Below are 23,597 nucleotides of genomic sequence, written 5' to 3'. Positions count from 1 at the left end.
TGATAGTGGCAACTATTTATCTATAGCTCATACAAAATAGATACGTGTTTCAAAGTTTTACTGACCTTCAAAGTAGTCACTAGCATTGTGTATAGCCCGTTGCCAGCGATGTGGAAGTCGCAGGATACTCTTAGCAGTGCCAGTTGTGTTGACAGTTCGAGCGGCGCGGTCTATTGCCCGCGAATTTGTAGCAGTTCTGAAGCGAATGACCTGAAGTGTTTCCTTCAGTTCAGAAATCGAGTTGAACTCACGAGGGCTTAAGTCAGGGGAGTGCAGTAGGTGGTATAGCACTTACCAGCCCCATCAGTCAAACAAATCAGTAACAGTGCATTGTACGTGCTTGAGCATTGTCCTGTAAAATGATGGTAAAGTCCTGCAGAAAGTGTCATCACTTCTGTTTGTAAGCTGGTCGTAGGTTGTGTTCCAAAAATGAACAGCACTGCTAAGAGTATCCTACGACTTACACATCGCTGGCAACGGGTCATACACAATGCTGGTGACTACTTTGAAGGTCAGTAAAATTTTGAAACCCGTATCTATTTTGTACGAGCTGTAAATAAATAGTTGCCACTATTAAAGTTCCAACCCTCCTACACAGACATACACAAAATAATTATAAGCCTGTAAAAAGCGCCGATCTCCTTTATCCCAAGTACCTTATCTTTCTAATTGCCAAATAAGATCGAAAAATAATTTTGTCATTCAGTATATCTGGAAAAGCTCTAACAAAAAAAAGTTAATCTATATGCGTTCTTATTCATTTATGCATAGTGTATGCTTTTTCATTGTGTATGTATTCTATCTTATTCATTTATGCATAGTGTATGCTTTTTCATTGTGTATGTATTCTGAAGTCCAAACATCTATTCGCTTTCAGATATTTGGTCTTCATTTTGGGAAAACAGGAGCAGCAAAAATATTAAACCCTCGTGTGAACTCCGTAATGTGTCACGAGAGAAAAGACAATAGTACAATAAAGATTAAGAAGACACAAAAGTACCAACTCCACTTCCTTAACATGAGTGAGCACAGCACTGTGTCTGCCGCAGTCTTCTGTTTATGCACATGTGCAGTGTGCAGCACACACACATTTTTAGGATTCTACATTCGGCATAAATCAGTTCACCGCTGACCTCACTTACCGACTTGTGGCCTAATTGGCAGTTGAATTTACACATACAAGTGATGTGCTCTCGCCACGAGCAGTCAATTTTCAGAGGAAACCTGCAGGCGTAGAAATGGATTTCCGTTTAATGTGGAACAGCTAAGAAACCAAAATACCAGGTGTTTCAAAAGGAATATCGATGTTTTAAGGCTTTGTAGCAATCGACTTAAAAGTATAAATAATACATCGAATGAAAGAGTAACTCAAACAGTTCATTTTAAGAGTATTCAATTCACACTGTATGTATCGAGTCAATAGGCGAGTACTTCCCAATCCTTGATTAGTGCATCTTTAGTAATTGTTGCAACAACTTCAATCCCCTTCTTATGTTGGGTAGATTAGCTGGTAGCGGAAACTTGTACACATGATGCTTTATGAGCCTCTAAAGGTAAAAACGCATGGCGTCAGGTAGGTTGAACGTGGAACCAATGAGAAACAAGCTTTATCATCCAGCATTTTGCGGCCAATCCAGCGGTCGTGTACAACATCGTTCAACCAATCACGTACTGGTTTATGCCAGTGATGGGACGCACCATCTTGCTGCAAAATAATCTGTGGTTCAGATTCTTCCAGTTGAGGAAAGAGCCCTAGTTCCACCGTTTCAAGAAGCACCAGTTGTAATTGCTTCAAAATAAAACAAAGGCTCATAAACTTCCCGCCTAATGGCACAAAAAACATTCAGTTGCGGCGAGTCTCGCTGCAACTGTACCATTTCGTGGGTGTTTGCCGATAACCATATGCACACACTATGTCTGTTCACATGAAATGTCTATTCATCACTGAAAACAACGTGATTCAAAAAATCTTCGTCGTGAAGCAACATTTTGTTTGCAAAGTAGGGACAGAAACTATTGTCTGTAGGCTTTAGAGCTTGTGAGAACTGCAAACGATAGGGACATATTTGTAAGTGTCTTCTTAAGTCTCTATACAGATATCACTCTTTGAAAAATAAATGTTCTGTTAGAGTAGATGACTCCTCTAACAAGTTACTAAAACAATGTGGAGCAATTACAGCTGATGTTTTGAGTCACATACGTAATGCATCACTGACTCAGGGTATTTTGCCAGACAGGTTAAAATATGCCATTGTCATGCCTCTCTACAAAAGGGGGAAACCACAGATGTCAATAATTACCGGCCTGTATCCTTGCTTACTGCATTTTCAAAAATTTTTGAGAAGGTAATGTACTCAAGAGTGGTTAACCATCTCAACAGTAATGGGATACTTAGTAAATCACAGTTCGGATTTCAGAAATGCTGTTCCACTGAGACAGCAATATAAAATTTCACTGTCCACATAATAGAGTCTTTAAATAGTAAATTGTCACCAGTAGGAATATTCTGTGACTTATCCAAAGCATTTGATTGTGTGAACCATGACATTATGTCAGAGAAATTACAATTCTATGGTATAAATGGAACAGCATATGAATGGTTTAAGTCATATCTACAGAACAGGAAGCAAAAAGTCTCTTTATATGCTTCAAGTAATTCAAAGGAGTTTGCCACTTCATCTAACTGGGGTGCAATTACATCAGGTGTTCCACAAGGTACGATCATGGGTCGCCTCCTGTTCTTGATATATGTGAATGACCTCCATTCTTATGTGAAACAAGATGCTGAACTGACACTGTTTCCTGCTGATGCAAGCATAATTATTAATCCAGTAAAAGAAAGTCCGATAGAAAATGATACAAATAAGGTCTTTGGAAAAGTCATTAATTGGTTTTCTGTGAATGGGCTTGCTCTGAACTTTGAAAAAACACAGTACATCCAATTTTCTCCTGCAAAAAGTATAATTCCTTCAATAAACATAACACATCAAAAGAAGTCAGTAGCCAGGGTAGAGCATACTAAGTTTTTGGGTGTACATATAGATGAGAATATGAATTGGAAAAGTCATATTTTGGATCTCCTAAAGCGACTAGGTTCAGCAACTTTTGCAATCAGAATAATTGCCAATTTTGAGGATGTAGAAATTAGTAAGCTAACATACTTTGCGTACTTCCACTCTCTGATGTCATACGTCATAATATTCTGGGGCAACTTAACACTTAGGCAAAAGGTATTCACTGCTCAAAAGAAAGTAGTTGGAATAATGTTTGTGGTTCATAGTCGCACATCTTGTAGGCATCTGTTTAAAAGTTTGGGAATTCTTACAACTGCTTCACAGTAAATTTACTGAGCAATGAAATTTTTTCTCAACAACATAAACCATTTTAAAATCAAAGCAACATTTATGATTACAATACCACAAAAAAGAAAGACCTACACTACATTTTACTTAACCTATCTTTGGCACAGAAAGGGGTAAAATATGCTGCTATAAAACTTTTTGATAAATTACCAGATGAATTAAAATGTCTGACAGACAGCAGTAATAGTTACAAAAACAAATTGAAATCATACCTCCTTGACAACTCCTTCTATACCATTGATTAATTCTTGAGTATGAGTAAATAAATCTGGAGATAAATTATATGCATTTTGTGCCATTTAAGGGAATGGGATAGATAATAGAAATATTTAGGTATAAGGCTATAATGCAAAACAACTTGTTTCCTGTGCACATTTCTTGTGCATTTGACACGTTTCAAATCATAACGGTTTTTCTGTGCTATTGATCAATGGAACACATTACAAACTAACTAATTGCTAATTCACGACTATCCTTTCGAAAATGATTTCTTGGGGCTACACACGAAACATTCTCTCACTCGTTTAACATGTTCTCGAGTCACTCTTAGATGTCCCACACTCTTCCCTTTGCAAAGACAGGCAGTGTCCTCAAACTAATGATACCATCCACGGATGTTGTTATTACTTGCAGGATTACAATGACATTTACGTGGAATGCACATTGCACTGTTACCAACATATGCATTCCTTGCAAACAGCAAAACACCAAATGATTTTGTTCACTAGTCTCTATCTTTGCTACTAGTACTTTCTAACGGAAACAGTGAATGCATAGGTGCACAGGTGTACAAACAAAATAGTGTTGCTCTTTCATTTGATGTATTATTTATAATTATAAGTTGGATCATTGGATGTATAAAAGAGCTACAAAGTCTTAAAACCCCAATATTCATTTTGAAACATGTAATGTGGCGGGGCAGGAGGGAGGGGGGCCATCTGGGGGGGGGGGGGGGTGTCGTATACCATACATCAGATATAAATGGAAGTTTGCATCAGTTGTTGGTAAGTACAAAAAAGCAGAAGCGAATAAAAGAAAGCAAAGTGATATGAATTTTTTCATAATATAAACATCAACAGCACAATCTGTCACGGAACTGCGTCTTGGTGAAAACGTTTATGTATTTTTTGTCATTTTGTGCAGTAGTATAAATACATAACTTTTAAATAGGTAACAAATTTGTATGTCTTAATGATATACAAACTTTATCATCCTGTACAATGAAACAATCATCTATTGCCCCAGTAAAAAACACATTCATCATTAAGGATTTGTTCACCCCACATATCTCCACACTCACTGTTTTACGTACAAAAATATTAAAGTATTTTTCACCAACCTGGAGATTTACCAACAGTTAAAAGAAGACTGCCTTGTCAAATGGTATCCCTTTCGCAGATGTTTGGTGAATGACAACATATTCCGTCCTCAAAACCAAAACATGTCTTTTGTCACTTTCTATGCTGCTTCAGGTCTCGTCTGTAAACACAGCGATTCTCCATCGATCTACAGTCGGTTAGGTTAGGTTAATTACACTACGTCCAGTTCAATGCAAACAATCCAATGAGATGAGCAGTAAGTGCTGCAAGCATGACTGGCTATCTCACTTACATGATACCTTCCTAGAGTAATTTACCCAGCAGATTCGTACACTCACGCTTCCGATTGCATCAGTGAGGCCAGATCGTAGTTGGAATGGTGTAATTCTCCTATTTCTGAAAGAGTTACATCAGCTCAAGTATAGGCTTTCACCATATTTGGCTGTGCCTTCTGGATATTGAACTTTTGTTTTTCACAGATTGTGTCCATAAGTTCTAATCAGAAGTTAACCAAACCTGTCAGTTCTGTTTGAGTATGACCTACTCGTAATTTCCAGTGGCACTCTGACCAATTCACCCAGTGAAAATGCATCATTTGATCACTCTACTCTGAAATATGCAGTTGTCGACTCTGATCCGATGACACAGACTGCAAAGCCTCTGCTTAACATGTGTTAGTTTAGTGATAATATACTCAAATTTCGTGTTAACAGATTGGTGTTTTATCAAGTTTTGTAAGTCTTCCTTAATTCACAGAAACCAATGAAGGGACTATCTCTAAAATAATGTTATGAAAATTAATCACGTACCTACTAGGCACAGTTCACACTGAGGCGATACAACACGTGAAATGATATGCAATACGATATGCTATTCACGAAATGACGCAGCAACAAACCGCATCAACGGAGCGCATGGAAAAACAGTTGAAGCAACTTAACTGGATCACAATGAGACGACAGCGATACGTCAATGGGATTTAAGTTCTCCCTATGCTTCCGCTAATGTTTATTATTGTACATTCCGGCCAGTCGGTGCGGAAACTTGTAAACAGAAAGCTTTCCGACAAATCGCGTAATAAATTCCGCCGTAAAGCGGCGGTGTGATTAAGATACGGAACAAAAGTTACTAAAATATGGCTCCAGATTGGTTGTAAGAATAAGTGAGAACGTACATTCGCGACAAAATGAGACCACAAAACAATCCTATGTTTTTCAAATATTTATACAGGTTAGTTACGTGTCCTTATGTGATACTCGCGAACGTACAGTTCGTTCAGAGGCACGCACGGCCTGTCCCTTGTGGCCTATGTAAAGAAATGTTGAGGAAAAGTACATTTATTTTATCTTTAAAGAAATAGACTGGATCGGACATAGTGAAAGTAAAATAGTTACAGGTGCCTGGTGGCGGCTTACCATGACCTAAGAACAAAATTAGATATGGTGGCCACAAAAGGAAGTAGATAAGTGCATTCACGTACCTCTGTTATTATGCAGCGTCGTATTGGAGATCGGCACCCAATCTTATATGAGATTTTGAAAAGAAAATTTCCAAGAAATAACTTCATGGGATTCCAAGGTTGTGGATTCGTTGGACCGTCACTGAAAAACAGTGTCGATACGTTTTTATACTGTAATTATTCAGCATATTGCACACATTATCATACGTCCTTACAATTCGACTCACAGATAACGAAAGACGACTCTTTGTCAAAAAAAAAAAAAAAAAAAAAAATTGAAGGTGAAGCGGTTCTTTATTTTTCCACGCTATCCCTTCCTACAGCTTACATACATCTTTGAAAATAAATCTGTTTGAACACTATTATAATATTTACAGAAGAGAGAAAAGACAATAAATAAAAATAAAAAATGAATATTTAAATAGTTCTTCAGGGAAAAAAATTATTATATTATGTAAGGAAATCTTATGTTGAACTAACACGTTCCACATCATTACAAAATATCGTATTCATTCGACGCGCAAGGCGCCGAAGTGACGTCAAATCGAAAGACTTGCACCAGGCGAACGGTCTACCCGACGGGAGGCCCTAGTCACACGACATCGTATTCATGAGCTACGGAAGAAGCATTAATGTAATGTAACTCAATCGTATCGCCCGGCGCAATAGTGTTGATCTCTGCACGCAACTTATATCGTACAATACACTCCGAAGGAAATTTCAAGCCATCTGAAGTACCTCAAAAAATTATTTTTACATAGATGAAGAAAATCTACAGCCGTCTCCGTCTCCGTAGTTATTTTCTCGGTAAAACTGTAACGTTTGGAGTAAAAAATTGAAATTCGTCGCATATGTTTAGTACACAGCCTTTCAAATTGTTTTGCGGAAAGTATTCAATAAAAAAAATGAGTTTTCTGTCTCTTAGTCTGACACCACAGATTAATAAGGAATTTGATTTCTTGTCCTTATTGCCCATAGTTATTGATACTTTGCAAATAAGTAAACCACCGGGAAATGTAGTCGCTGGCCAGTTCATGATTGGTGTCATGCATCTCTGCGTACGCAATTTAGCTAATATATCAAAATTGACTTTAAGGGTGGAAGGAGAGCGATGTGTATTTCCATTCTTGGGAAAATTCGAAGTTATATTGTAGGTTGCAAGGTTGGTAGCTTTGTGACACACGCGGCTACGTATTAAGTTGCCACGTGCTATGCAGTGTGCAGAGTTGCATCATGATTCTGTTTTTCTTTTTCTTAAGCTGCTGATACAAGACAAAGCTGGAAATGAAAAACTTACCGAAATGGTAAGACTCCGGAGTCATCGGCTGATGATGCTGACTAGATGATGTTTTTCAGTCCATGCTCCCCGATTTCGGGAAACTTTGTGACAGATCTTAAAGAGATCTGAAGGTTACTTCTGAATGAGTGATCGAATGAAGCCGAGGACATGTCGGGCCTCTTCTATTTCTTCAAAAACATTGGCCATGCCTACGAAAAGCTCGCCACTTTGCGCTCCACTATCGATAGTGAATTAGCGACTACTTCAAGCTACCTAGCGAAACTGGACAGTTGTAGAAATAGTATTCTAGGTTTATTAATTTGTAACACAATTAATATCGTACCATACTATGTTATCTTACAAAAAAATAAAATAAATAAAACAAAAAAGAGGAAAAATCAGATTTTTATCGAGTAACTTCCTCAAAATCAAGTACACGGTGAGGAACACACACAAGTCCCAATAGTGATTTCTAATTTTGTTACTCGAAAATTAAAAGTTTTGCTGAGAAAACAACTACAAAAACGGATGTAGCTTTGCTTCATCTATATAAAACAATTTTTTCGTGAAGCATATCAAATGGCTTGAAATTTCCCATGCCGTGTGTAGCACGACACAAGTCGCATGAAGTGTCCAGTACCTGCCAGTACTCCATGTTTCTCGTAGCGATACAACGGAGTGACGTGCCAGTGTCGTACCACAGTCGCCCCAGTGTGGAACAGTTTATTTGGTTCCACTGATTAGGGTGGCTTTTATGTGGTATTGACGAGTTGCAACGCACATCGTATCCCCTCAGTGTGAACTGCACGTAACACCACACAAACATTTAACTTAATCATTATTAACGTGCAAAATCAATATCAAGTATAGCTTTTCCTTTTTATACTTTTTACCGAGAACATTACCCATTACGATATCAAATGAAAGGATTGTGGTGTGCTCTTTTTAGCAGAGTGTATAGACACTTATTTTATCTATCTCCCATGTTAAATAAGTCAGTTTATTTGATGATAGATTTATTATGTTATTCGGACTAAGAACAAAATGTATATTGATTACATTTATAGTCTATAACAATTACACATGAGTATTGGGCTTTAAAGCAATATTGAGTGGAAGGCTTAGGTGTGCCGACTGTGGGGATGAAATCAAATTATAGGCCTATTATAATTGTTTGTACTTCTATAAAATTTCGTATTTTGGACTGTGGTTACACTGATTGCAGCTATCCCTTTCATTACACACTGAAATAATTGCCTTCACAAGATTTTTGTTGTTGTGGTTTTGAGTCTGAAGATTGGTTTGACACTGCTGTCCACCCTGTTCTATCCTGTGCAAGTCTCCTCATTTCCAGATAAGTACTGAAACCCACTTCCATTTGAACTTGCTTACTGTACACATTTCTTGGTCTCCCTCTACAAATTTTACCCCCTACATTTCCCTCCAATATTAAACTGATGATTCCTTGATTCAGAATGTGTCCTAACAAACAATCCCTTCTTTTAGTCAAGTTATACCTGCAGTTTCTTTTCTCCCCAATTCTGTTCAGTGCTTCCTCATTAGTTATACAATCTATCCATCTAATCTTCAACATTCACGTAGCATCTCATTATTAAGGCTTCTATTCTCTTCTTGTCTGAACTGCATGTCATCCACATTTCACCTTCTGTACAAGCCTAAACACTAAATACCTTCAGAAAAGACACCCGAACACTTAAATTTATATTTCATCTTAACAAATTTCTCTTCTTCATAAACTCTTTCCTTGCCATTGCCAGTCTGTTTTATATTCTCTTTACTTCGGCCATTGTCAGTTATTTTACTACTTTTCATGTCCCACTTCTTAATCTGATTCCTTCTGCAACACCTGATAGAATTTGACTAGATTACGTTAAACTCCTCCCGAACAGGTCATGAAGGTCCAACGGCACCGACCGGCCGCCATGTCATCCTCAGACCATAGGCACCACTGGATGCGGGTATGGAGGGGCATGTGGTCAGCACACCGCATCCTCAGCCGTATGTCAGTTTCTGAGACCGGAGCTGCTACTTCTCAATCAAGTAGCTCCTCAGTTTGCCTCACAAGAGTGCACCCCACTTACCAACAGCACTCGGCAGACCGGATGGTTACCCGTCCAAGTGCTAGCCCAGCGCGACAGTGCTTAACTTCGGTGATCTGACTGGAACCGGTGTTACCACTGCGGCAAGGCCGTTGGCTTATTACGTTATCCATGTTTTACTTTTTTTAATGTTAATTCTGTATCCTTCTCTCAAGAGACTACTCTTTATGTTCAACTGCTCTTCCAAGTCATTTGTTATTCTGACTGAATTACAATGTTATTGGGAAACTTCAAAGTTTTTATTTCTTCTCCCCTAACTTTAATTCCTTCTCCACCTTTTTCTTTCATTTCGTTTACTGCTCGCTCAGTGTATAGATTGAATAACACAGAGAATAGGTTACAACGCTGTCTTCCTTCTCAACCACTGAAACCCTTTCATATCCTTCAGTTTTTATAACTGCTGTCTACTTTCTGTACAAGTTCTGTATGACCCTTTGCTCCCCTTATTATACCCCTGCAACTTTCATCATTTCAGAGAGTGTATTCCAGCAAAGTTGATAAAAGCTTTCTTTTAAGTCTACAAATAGTGTAAACATAGGTTCAGCTTTCTTTAAACTGTCATCAGGCTAGGTCATAGGGTTATTATTGCCTCACAAATTCCTACATTTCTCCGGAACACAAACCGATCTTCCCCAAGGTCGGCTTCAACCAGCTCTTTCATTTATCTGCAAATAATTCATGTCAGTATTTTGCGAGCATGATGTATCAAATTGATAGTTAATAATATTGACACCTGTCAGCAGCTGCTTTTTTAGATTTACTATGTTCTTCTTGAAGTCTGGGGGGTATTTTTCCCATCTGATACATCTTGCACATCAGGTGGAATAGTTTTGTCATGGCTGGCTCTCCGAGGGATACAGCAATTGGAAGGAATGTCATCTACTCCAGGGGCCTTGCTTCGATTTAGGTCTTTCAGTACTCTGTCACATCCTTTTTGAGTTATCATATCTCCCATCTCATCTTCATCTTTTCTCTTCTCTTTCTACGATACTACCTTAAATTCATTTCCCTTGTATAGTCCCCTTACATATTCCTTCCACTTTCCAGCTTTTCCTTCTTTATGTAGTACAGATTTTCCATCTGAGCTCTTAACATTCATGCAGCTGCTTCTCCTTTTCCAATGTTCTTTTTCATATACTTGTAGGTGGTATCTATCTTTCCCCTAGTTACAAGTATATGCTTCGATACACTTGAATTTGCCCTCTAGTCATTCTTGCTTAGCCATTTTAAACTCATCTCTTTTTAGACATCTATATTCCCTTTCACTTGTTCCACTTGATACATTTTCATATTTCCTTCTTTCAACAATTAAATACAATATCTCCTGTGATATCCAATGATCTCTATCAGCTCTTGTCTTTTTAACCATTTGATCGTCTGCTGCCTTCACTATTTCATCTCTGAAAGCTAACTGTTCATCTTCCACTGTATTCTTTTCTCTTGTATCGGGCAATCATTTCCTAATGCTCCCTTTGAAACTCTCAATACACTGTAGTTTCTTTAGCTTATCCAGCTCTCTTCTCCATAATTTCCTACTTTTTGCACATGCTTTATTTTTAATCTGCAGTTCATAATCAATAAATTAAGGTCAGAGTGCACATCTGCCCCAGGAAAGGTCTTAGACTATGAAATCCGGTTCTGGAATCGCTCTCTTACCATTAAATGATCAATCTGAAACCTTCTAGTTCTCCTGGTGTCTTCCACATGTACACCCTTCTTTCATGATTCTCAAACCAAGTGTTATGCTCTGCAAAATTCTACAAGGCTGCTTCCTCTTTCATTCCTTTCCTCCTGTCCACATTCTCCCATTATTTTTCCTTGTCATCCTCTTCCTACAGCCAAATTCCAGTCACCTATCACAATTAAATTTTCCTTTCCCTTCGCTGTCTGGATAATTTATTTTATCTTTACCGAGTGAAGTGGCGCAGTGATTAGCACACTGGACTCGCATTCGGGAGGACGACAGTTCAGTCCTATGTCTGGCCATCCTGATTTAGGTTTTCAGTGACTTCCTTAAATTGCTCCAGGTAAATGCCAGAATGGTTCCTTTGAAAGGGCACAGCCAACTTCCTTCCCCATCTTTCCCTAATCCGATGACCTAGCTGTCTGTTCTCCTCCTCCAAAACAACCCAACCCATCTTTTATCTAATGATACAGTCTTTCAATCTCTTCATCTGCAGAGCTATTTGGCATATAGACTCGTACTTCTGTGGTGGGTTTTGGCTTTGTGCCTGTCTTGTATATGATAGTGCATTCGTATGCTGCTCATAGTAGGTTACCTGCATTCCTATTTCATTATTTATTATTAGACCTCAACTCCTGCATTACCTTTATTTGATTCTGGAAATTCCTGGCTGGAATGTAACAATGTACTGTATTTGATTTTGTATTATAACCCAGTACTCACCTAACCTGAAGCCTTGTTTGCCCTGCCACTGAACTTCACTAATCCACACTACATCTAACTTCAAACTATCCATTTGTATTTTAAAATTTTCTAACTTTTGTACCTGATTAAGGACTCTAAAATTCCACACTTTGATCTGCAGAGTGGCAGTTTTGTTTTTCCTGATAATGATATACTCCTGTGTAGTCCCCACATGGAGATCTGGGTGGGGTACTATTTTACCTCCAGAACATTTTGCCCAAGAGGATGCCACCAGCATTTAACCATGCAGTCAGGAAAAGTAATGGGTAGTTTCCCCCCTTGCTTTCAGCCAATCACAAGCTTGGATTGAAGAAAAGAATACCAATTGTATTAGGAAAAGTCAAATGAAAACAAGAAATATAAAAAATAAGTAAACTTTATTATTTTAAAAGTAATGCAATAATTGTCAACACATTAATTCCACTGTGAGCTAAAAAGGTCAGTGCCTTCATGGAAAAATGTTTGCGGTTGCAGACGAAACTATGATTGTATCCAGCCATACACCTCTTAGTCCAAAGAAAATGTAAATCAACAACCATGTATGCCTTTCTTCATGGCTCCAAAAATATAGAAATTGCATGGGGAGAGATCAGGATTGTATGAAAAATTTGTAAGAGCTCCCTGGTAAAACTTCTGCATTGTAGTCGAAGCAACCTTGACAACATGTGGGCGCAACCACAGAAGTTTTGCTTGGAAGCCCTTGTACGACCTCCTTACAGTCCTGGTGTCTCTACATGTGCTTTCCATGTTTTTGGAGCCCTGAAGAAAACACTCATGTCTGTCGATATGCTTCAGATGAAGAGTTGCATGGCTAGGTACAATCATCGTTCCATGGGCAACCACAGGCATTTTTGCACAAAGGCACTCACTGTCATGTCTCAAACTGTGATAAACGTGTTAACAATTATGGTGATTACTTTTAAAATAATAAACAGTTTAATAATTTTTTCATTTGTCTCATTTTCATTTGACTGCCCATTATACTTAAATATTTATTAATAAAATCACCAGCTCAGAATGAAAAAGGCTCATTGTATTAACAAATTTCAGGTATCACTTTCTTAGACATTATTTATTACATTGAGGCACCCACAAAAAATTAATTTTCAGATGTTTGAACATGTGCTTTAGTGATTTTCATTGCCAGATGAAGCGCTGCAGCTATACTGACTTTTGGAGGAGACTCGCTGCACTGCACCACTGAGATAGCTGGCATTTTCAACTGGCTGGGTGCTGCTTGTGTGAAGGAGGTTGGCTCATCAAATTGGACTATGGGTGTACCGAACACTCTTCCAGCATATGTTAAAGTGCCACACATAAGTTGCAGCAGTAAAGTGTGACACAGTAAGAGAGTGCTCTCTCTCTCTCTCTCTCTCTCCCCCCCCCCCCCTCTCCCCCCCCCCCTGCAAATCTATCTGCACTGTTCATGTCAGTACATTACAGTCATAAAATGCAGCTCCAATACACCATACACCATACTAGGCAAGGTGTCAGTTTCATTTCTAATAAACTGATTTTGTACAAATACTTTTTGCCCATCTTACTTTAGTTATTTTCGTATTTTACTTATTGTAACCAAAATATCAGATTGTCATTTTGCTGAAAGGCAATTGTGTGAACATGTAGGAGGCTATGCATCTTCTCACAGCACTGTTTACACCAACTCTCAGAATTACTTTAATTTAACTATAAATATAGTTACCAGTTGGTTGAATCCTGAATCTGCAGAATCTTGGATTCTCTCTCACAGTTTAGTGCCCTAAAACACTAAATACTAACTAACTCTCTGATTCTGTAGAATACCCTTTTAGAACCATTGATCTAGGGGATACCCAGTAGTTTTTATTGACAAACTGAATGCAAATTTCGTCTATGATATGATAGGGACAAATGATGACTGCCACAAGAGGACTGGGTGAGCATGGATTGCCATGATTGATTCTCTTAAGAGTCATAGAACCAGTGTTGCAGATGTAGTTCCATATTCAGTATTACTACTACTGCCATGTGCTAAAAATCTTTCTGAAAGTAGTTTCGCACTAAACCACTAAAGAAGAAATGTTGTTATTAGATTCATCTTCACGCTCAGCATTTAGGATACAGCTTATTCTACTTTGGTGAATATGATTCAGGGCAAGTCGCACTTCTTTAAAATAACTGGTCTTTATGTAGATTTACATCATTATGTTACATTTTGATAGATGTAACCATCCATCACATGGACACAGGCATAGGCAAACACTGAATAAATATTTTTTTGTAATCTGATAAGTGATAGTATACTCAGTTAACATAATCATTTAAATACATACATGGTTATGAATATGTAATTTGGGACATTAGAAGGAAACTCGGAGCTCATCATCACTTGTGTGAGATATGATAGCTGCAGTTGGCCGGGGAATGGAATCGTGTGACCTGTTGAAGAGTGATCATGGCACTTGCCCAAAGAAATTTAGGTGATCTTCAAAAAGAAAATATCAATAGGATCAGACCAAAATGGTGTCTGTATATGTGTGGATGGATATGTGTGTGTGTGCGTGAGTGTATACCTGTCCTTTTTTCCCCCTAAGGTAAGTCTTTCCGCTCCCGGGATTGGAATGACTCCTTACCCTCTCCCTTAAAACCCACATCCTTTCATCTTTCCCTCTCCTTCCCTCTTTCCCGACGAAGCAACCGTGGGTTGCGAAAGCTCGAAATTGTGTGTGTGTGTGTGTGTGTGTGTGTGTGTGTGTGTGTGTGTGTGTGTGTGTGTGTGTTGTTTGGTAAGTCATGGAATCTTTGTTTTTAATATAATTTTCCCCATATGGAATGTTTCTTTCTATTTTATTTATATCATCTTTTACTTTTATTTTTACAGGCAATAATGATATAGTAATAAACTGACTCGCTCCAGTGGAGGTAGCGCATATAAATTTTTTTGTGGTTGAATGTTTTAAACCTAGGGGGACATGATATGAACAGTGCCAAGTGCAAAGTGGTGTTTGTGCAGCACTAACAGGTGATTGTTGTCTTTAATGTGTTTATGGATGCATCCAGTACTCCTGGAGGGTGCAGCACCAGTGGTGGCCAGTTGCTGGAATAGCAGATTTGGAGGAGATGTACACCTGTTTGCCACATATTAGAAACATTCCAAAAACTGAGCCAGCACAGAATTTGTCAACACATGTGGCTTCCTATTTTTAATATTGTAATGGTCTAGAAAGTGCTATTAGATTGTCTCAGTTCCCTCGTATAAACCTCCCCATTCCTGTTTCTTTAATGAATTGAACTCCTATGTACAAAACAGCTTCAAATGTTTGAGTTCAGTATTTTATGTGAAGAATGTATGGAGAGAAAATTTAGAAAAGCATTGTTGACAGTCAGTAAGTACCCTCGTTATGAAACATTGAATGAGTATAGTCAGTTATTTGTGCTCCATTTTAAGGAAAAGCTTGTTTGTCATGCATCTCAATATTTGACATCATACCTCCTTAACTTGCATCATACAAAGACATAATTTTTCAAGTACATTCATTGATATATATAGATATTGTCTGTAAAATGTATTGTAAAGTCAGTTGTAAAGAAGGAATAAATTAAAATGTGGGAGATGTCAATGGGAGGGGGAGGGGGGGGGGGGGAGAAAGGAGAAAGGCTGATGTTATATGTAAAGGTTGTTGGAAGTTGCTAAGTGCTCTCATTCTCAGATGCATATGAATATTGTCTGGGTAATTTGCACCCCATGACTTACACTGCTTCAAGATGACAAACAGAGCCTGTACATGCAATTACCTGTCTTACCGTGTTAAACCTTTAGCATAAGATTATACCTCTTAATTAGTAGATTATGACTGCTTTTTGAATTATATGAAACACTGAAATCAAATTTTTGTTGCCCCTGGAACACATTAGATAGGCAATCTGCAACTACTACTGTGTGACAGTGCACCCAGTTTGCCATTTAGTCATATGGATCTGAGGCGGGCACTTATGCTCGGATAATGTACAAAACTCAGAAATGTATCACTTTCACAATTTTACTCAATTCTGATCTGTGTGAACTGAAAACACTTTTTGTGACAAATTAGAAACTGATATTTGTTGAGCATATAGGTGTTATAGATTTTTTTTGTGCAATTAGTGGGAATGTACGTTGGCAAAAACCAGCGACAGAAGTGTGACTTTTTTCGGGGTAACTGTGATGGAATATGCAGTGACAAAGTAACCTCAGTTTACACACAGATATACTGATTTCTCATAACTAATTCTCACAATTGCTAAAAGACAAGCCTGAATATTTGAAGTCATTATTTGTTGAACCCTCTTCAATTTAATAATGGTGAAATGCTAAATTATATGATTTCAAGTACTACTACTACAATTACTGTACTGTTCCCAAAAAAGAACTTCCTGTTGAAACAGTGTAACACAGTCAGATTTTTTCATAGATTTACATTTCACGTTGTTCTTTACGTATATAAGGGGAGAGACTCAAATTACATTGCAAACACTGGCAAAATTATATTTAAAAATTAATAAAAGTCTGAATTGCATGATTTGTACTGACTGCTTACAGAAAATTGTCTTATTTAAATTATTACAGTAGTGTTGTAAGTCCTAAAAGCTTCGCAGAAGTAAAGAAGAAAGAATTCAATGATAATAGCTCCTTGAGCTGCCATGGCCTAAGCTTAATTCAGCTACTGTAAAATTTTGAATGTTACACCTGTTGCAGATGCCAGCTGTACACAAAGCTGTCACTCATCATGGGTGTCACGTGGCTGTTGGAGGTCATCTCATTTGCCACTGGGACTGATGGATTCACATGGTATGTTGTCTTAACATCTGCTGTTGTCTTCACATTCTAATGTTTCTGCTAATGTTCTTAGATGCATTGTTTATTATTTGGACCAGTTGAGATATCAATTCAAAATATGTTTACCTGGTTTTACTGGCACCAAAACCCATTCCACTGAATTTGTTCCTAATTTCACAAAAGAAGGAGATATGTGCTCTCCTCTGTGTCTGCTGCATCAGTTCCAGTACAAAAGTAAAAGAAAACAAGGATTTTCATGGAGTAACATGCTTTATTTATATTCATACAATGTAAACATGGAACTGGCAGATGGGTTAAAGGGTCTACATCAAAAGTTAGTTAGTTTCATAATCCATCAATTATTTTGCATGATAAATCATAATGAAGAGGAATGAGTCATTTTACTTTCACTTAACAAATTAATTTGTAAGTATGTTACATCCTGAACATATCTAAGGCTTTTTTTTTTAAATATACAGATGTGAGTTAGTAAATTCCTATCTACCACTTTTACACATTACAAGAACAGAAATTCTTCTACAGAATAGGAGGAGTTGTCAAAAAGAAACTTCTTCACATTGTTTTCAAATTTTGCTTTGCTGCCTGTCAGACATTTTATATCACTGGGCGAGTGATTAAATTTATTTATTTATTTATTTTTTTTCCAGCATTGTGCACCCGTCTGTATAGGATTATTTACAATAAACTTGATGAGGAATAAATATACTGCAAACCAGTAGTCACAAAACCCAACTCCTCAAACAGATGTCTACAAGATAATCATGGGCGAGCACCACATATTATTCTTACAGCACGTTTTTGACCAATGAAGACCTTCTTCCTTAAGGATGAATTACCACAGGATAGTATTCCATATGACATTAATGAATGAAAATATGCAAAATATATCCACTTACTGATATCTCACTCCCCGAGGTTTCCAATGATTCTGACTGCAAATGTGGCTGAACTGAGTTTTTAGGAGTTCCAAAATAGGCTTTCTTGAGTTTAAGTTCTCATCACTATGGACATCTAAGCATTCTAAAGTTTCCATCCGATTTATTATTTCCTTGCCATGTCATACACTTATCACTGATGTGGTACCCCTAGATGTGCAGAACTGACAATGTTGTGTTGAGGGTAAGACCATTCACAGAAAACCAGTCAATGATACTTTTAGGATTTCTTTTGTTTTTGAATATGTGTTTAGATTGATTACAATACTAGCAAAATCTGCAAGCAGAACTAATTTTGTTTGCTGTATATTATACCGAAGATCATTTACATATTGAGGAACAATAATGGATCTAAGCTTGAGCCTTTGGGTACCCCAAGTCCAGAAGTACATCAAATTGTTTGAATTACTAAGTACAACTTTCTGCATTGAACATCAACAAAAGCAAAACGAGGATAATGGAATGTAGTTGAATTAAGTTGGGCGATGCTGAGGGAATTAGATTGGGAAATGAGACACTTAAAGTAGTAAATGAGTTTTGCTATTTGGGGAGCAAAGTAACTGATGATGGTCGAAGTAGAGAGGATATAAAATGTAGACTGGCAATGGCAAGGAAAGCGTTTCTGAAGAAGAGAACTTTGTTAACATCGAGTATGGATTTAAATGTCAGGAAGTCATTTCTGAAAGTATTTGTATGGAGGGTAGCCATGTATGGAAGTGAAACATGGACGATAAATAGTTTGAACGAGAAGAGAATAGAAGCCTTTGAAATGTGGTGCTACAGAAGAGTGCTGAAGATTAGATGGGTAGATAATATAACTAATGATGAAGTATTGAGTAGGATTGGGGAGAAGAGGAGTTTGTGGCACAACTTGACAAGAAGAAGGGATCGGTTGGTAGGACATGTTCTGAGGCATAAAGGGATTACCAGTTTAGTATTGGAGGGCAGCGTGGAGGGTAAAAATCGTAGAGGGAGACCAAGAGATGAATACACTAAACAGATTCAGAAGGATGTAGGCTGCAGTACGTATTGGGAGATGAAGAAGCTTGCACAGGATAGAGTAGCATGGAGAGCTGCATCAAACCAGTCTCAGGACTGAAGACCACAACAACAACAACAACAACATGATGTTGTCCATTGTTTGGCTGTACCATCAGCACCATAAAACTTAAATTTTTCTAGGAGAATACTGTGGTTCTCGCAATCAAATGCCTTAGACAATATGCAGAAAATACAAACTGGTACTATTTTGTTATATAACGCTTGTAAAATTTTGGGAGTGAACATCTAATGGTATTCTCAGTAGAGCAACTCTTCTGAAATCCTAACTGTGATTTGGTGAGTTTATTATTTGCTGAGCGTATTACTGCCGCTAAGATGAGAAACAAGGGTGAGTCAAATGAAAACTTTAAATTAGTAATAACAAATCGAAATTTCGCACCGTTATCCTGTAAGTTGGTAAGCTTGCTACAAACACTGTGCTGAATGTCCTGTAAGTGGCAGCATAGTGCAGATGCACACATACCATCGCAGTATCAGTATAAAGATGGCCACCCCGCTTGCGACTTGCACCAGGGAAGAACAGCATTCTGTTATTCAGTTTTTGCACAGTGGAGGAGCGAAACCTATTGAAATTCATTGACAAATGAAGGTTCAGTACGGTGGTGCATGTTTGTCACAGCAGCAAGTCTATGAATGAAGTAGGAAGTTCGCAAATGGTGTGACTTTAGTGGAAGATGCTCCTCATCCAGGTCAGGTACAATAAGTTGTGACTTCACAGAACATTGCAGCAGTTGAAGCCATAGTGAAGGAAACCCACTGAGTGACACTGAATGACATTGCAGCATGTTTACAGATTGGTCATGGGTCAGCATACCACATTGTGCATGATGTGCTCCAGTTTCACAAAGTGTCTACAAGATGGGTGCCCCGGCAGCTGGCTCCTGAAATGAGAGAACGACGTGTTAATGCTTGTGAAGAACTTCTTTGGTGCTTTGAAAGAGAAGGTGATGGCTTCCTTGCAAGAATCGTTACTGGGGACGAAACCTGGGTTCACTTCCACCAACTGGAAACAAAGAGAGCGAGCAAGGAATGCCGCCATTCCTCATCACCAAAACCAAAGAAGTTTCGAACAGAACCATCAGCAGGGAAGGTTATGCTGACTCTCTTTTGGGACGAAAAAGGCATCAATTTGGAGCATTACATACCTAGAGGGACCAATGTCACCAGCGCATCATTCACAGATCTCCTAAAAAATCATCTGTGGCCTGCAATCAAATCAAAGCGACATGGATTGCTGTCAGCAGGTGTCCTTTTGCAACATGACAATGCAAGTCTCCACACTGCCCGTACAACAGTTGCAACAATCATAGACCTGCATTTTGAGTATCTTACTCATCCACCATACTCACCAGACCTTGCCCCAAGTGATTTTCATATGTTTGGACCACTCAAAGACGCAATGTCAGGAAAGAAGTTCCATTCTGATGAAGAGGTATGCCACGCGGTGCATGAGTGGTTGCGCAAACTACCAAAAGAATTTTTTTCTAAAGGAATTTATGCACTTTGTAAGCACTGAAGGACTTGCCTTGAGCGTGGGGGAGATTATGTTGAAACGTGATACAGCTTTGTGCAACTTCTGCACAATAAATAATATTAAAAAAAAATATTTAAGGTTTTCATTTGCTCGCCCTCATACTATGCTGGACTAGATTACCATCTCAAAAATTTTGGAAAATCATATCAGCAGTGAAACAGTTCAGTAGCTACTGGTATATCTCTTATCACATTTCTTAAAGAGAGGTTTAACAATGGCATATTTCAGTCTCTCCAGAAAAGTGCTTTTAGTTCCTGATGTATTAAATATTTCAAATAAGACCAGGCTTACTATGTGGAAGCAAGTCTTTAACACTCCATTGGAAACACAAGATAAGCTTTTATTTTTGAGAGTATGTATAATTTTCTAAATTGCATATAAAGAAATTGATGATACTTTCATATGATTAAATAATTTGAGAGTTTCTTTTTCAATATAAAGCTGTGATTTTTTCCCTGAACTGTTTGTCCCCATGCTTTCTACTGCACTTAAGAAATAATTATTAAATAGATTTGCTACCTGTGACACATCATTTATAGCCCTTCCATTCAGTTCAATAGTAATTTTTTCCTGTTGTGGTACTTTTTGTGTCTCTTGTTTCACTACATTCTGTATAGCCTTATATCTGTTGTCAGAATAACTGATTTCTGACTTGTGTGCATCTTTCTTAATTTTTTGAGTAGTTTCTGCAGTGTGTAACTACTGCAGAATCTCTAGTTGTTCTTACCAACAGATGCACTTCCCTTTTCCTTTCACAAGATACTTTAATCCCTCTAGTGATTCGCAGTTTTTTACATGGCAGTTTAATGTCCTCTCTGGTTAGCTTATGGAAAAGCTACTTTCAAATAATGATACAAATTTATCATGGAACATATTAAATTTTATGTTATCATTTGGTTCAATGAGCACAAGCCCTCATTCCTCTGAAGAAGAACACCAAGCACCCTTGGTGGGGCACCGACTGTGAGAATGCACTCGTCACTAGGAAAGTTGCATATCAGAAATACAATAGCAAAAAATCCCCAGAAAATTTACAGGCTCTCAATGAAACACAAAAAATAACTGCAAAAATTATTGGACAAGCCAAGAGAAAACTGATGAAGGAACAGCTGGACTCCACAGAGGACAACTTCTGTAACTACAACACTAGAGATTTCTAAAGGACGTTTGCAGGGCAAATCTGAGGATACGCACCACCAAACCTCTGATTCAGGAAAAGTGATGGAAAATTGGCACTGACAAATAAGGATAACTGCAAAGTGCTGGCACAGTATTCCTCAAAACTTCTAAATGACTAAGAACCCACAGAGAGATTCACAGAGGAAGAACCAACAGACTCACTACCCTCCGATACAAGAGGATGTCCACAGATACATCCTCAGACTCGAAAACAACAGGACATCTGGTGAAGATAGTATAGTGGCCGACCTACTGAAATCCCTCAGACCAAACTCGCTTAGAGAACCCACACAGATTATCACATGCATCTGGACTTCAGAAAAGCTGCTAGATGACTGGAAATGCGCACTGATTGATCCATTACATAAAAAAGGCAACCGCACAGATGTAAACAATTACAGGGGCATTTCCCTGCTAAGAGTCACATACAAGATCCTTTCAGCATGCCTAGTCAGAAGGACACATGACCAACTGGAACAGGCAGGCTTCCGACCTGATCGCTCCTGTGCAGAACAAATCTTCAATTTGAAGACTATGCTGAAAATCAAAGCCATCAGAAATACACCAGTCATGTGCACTTTTGTTAACTTTAAGAAAGCATATGACTCTGTTGACCTCCACTCATTGTTCAACATCCTATATGAACAAAGTTTGGACAACAAGACACTGCGACTGATCAAACAGACACTGACAAACACGACATCAAAAGTGAAATTTAGGGGGAAAATCTCTGAACCCTTTGAGATGAGGACAGGTGTGCATCAAGGTGATGGTCTCTCACCACTCCTCTTCAACCTAGTGTTGGACAAAGTAATTAAGGTATGGAAGAAAGAGCTGAAATTACAAGGATACTGGAAGCCAGTGGGACTAGGATGACCCAAGGATGAACTGTAAATGGGCTGTTTAGCCTTCACGGACAACCTGGCGCTACTTACAAACAACGAAACCACAGCAGTCAGCCTGGTAGAAGTACTCAGAGTGGGCAGGAAAAGTAGGGCTACAGATTTCCTTCCAAAAAACAGAGTTCTTCTGCATGAAATTCAGCATACTGAATTTAAACACAAAACATGGAAAGATCAACAGAGTAACACATTTTAAATACCTAAGGGAAGTGCTTGAACCGACAGGAAAGGAGAAAATTATGCAAAAAACCAGGTTACTGGAGATAGAGAGAGCCTTATAAAAAACACAGAGTATCTACAACAAAAAGCGTCTGTCCACCTCCATCAAAATTCGTCATTTCAATACTGTAATCAAACTTGAGGTGCTACACGCCAGCGAGACACTGATGCTACACACCAAGGGCAACCTAGAGAAGATCCTCACAGAGGAAAAGAAAACTGTTGGACCAAAACTCACAGATGAAGGATACAGGCTTCACTACAGAGACACAACAGAGAAGTTGTCCAACCTTGTAGCGGGCATCAGGAGGCTACTGAAATTTTATGGCCACATCAGCCCACAGACAAAATTGTCTGTAGAGACAAAATACACAAGTGGGAAGTAATGTTAGAGAAGGCAGGACCTAAAGACCAAAGTGGTCCGAAGAAAGGAAGAGGGCATTTAGGCGTTTAGTGAACGAATGAAAGAATACTGGAAGAACAAGTAGTCATTAATGCTTCGTGTGCTCTGATAAAGACCTGTAATGTGTGTAATATTACTACTACTACTACTACTACTACTATTACTACTTAATAATAATAATAATAAAAATAATAATAATAATAATATAATAATAATAATAATAATAATAAATGTTAAAATATAAGAGTAGAAAACATAAAACATTAAAGGGCAATGTATTTATTAATAGAGCAAAACTGATGTTAAATGCCATGAACAACATACCGAGTAAGCAGCAACAGCCCGTCGAGACACAAGCAGAAACAGGGAAGTAATCGATTTTGTGACTTTTATGAGCTCCTAACGAGGAAAGAATTTTATAATGTCATCTGTATGCTTTAATAGTTCATTTTCTTGTGTTTCTGCGTGTTAATGTAATATCTAACGAGGAAAGAATTTTATAATGTCATCTGTATGCTTTAATAGTTCTGTTTCTTGTGTTTCTGCGTGTTAATGTAATATCTAATAGCCACAGTTCCTG

General features: G+C 38.1%; 1 protein-coding gene across 1 annotated transcript in view; it reads left to right on the top strand.

Annotated features, from left to right (window-relative positions):
• LOC126184003 (probable G-protein coupled receptor Mth-like 10) overlaps positions 1–23,597 on the top strand; it is a 248,635-nt gene that overhangs the window by 220,902 nt on the left and 4,136 nt on the right. Inside the window, exon 6 of the mRNA XM_049926359.1 lies at positions 16,682–16,774. Coding sequence (XP_049782316.1) covers positions 16,682–16,774 — 93 coding nt within the window. The remainder of the gene's footprint in view (positions 1–16,681; positions 16,775–23,597) is intronic.

This window comes from Schistocerca cancellata, chromosome 1, assembly GCF_023864275.1.
Source record: "Schistocerca cancellata isolate TAMUIC-IGC-003103 chromosome 1, iqSchCanc2.1, whole genome shotgun sequence".
In the NCBI taxonomy this organism is placed as follows: Eukaryota; Metazoa; Arthropoda; class Insecta; order Orthoptera; family Acrididae; genus Schistocerca; species Schistocerca cancellata.
This window is presented reverse-complemented; position numbering and strand designations above follow the sequence as displayed.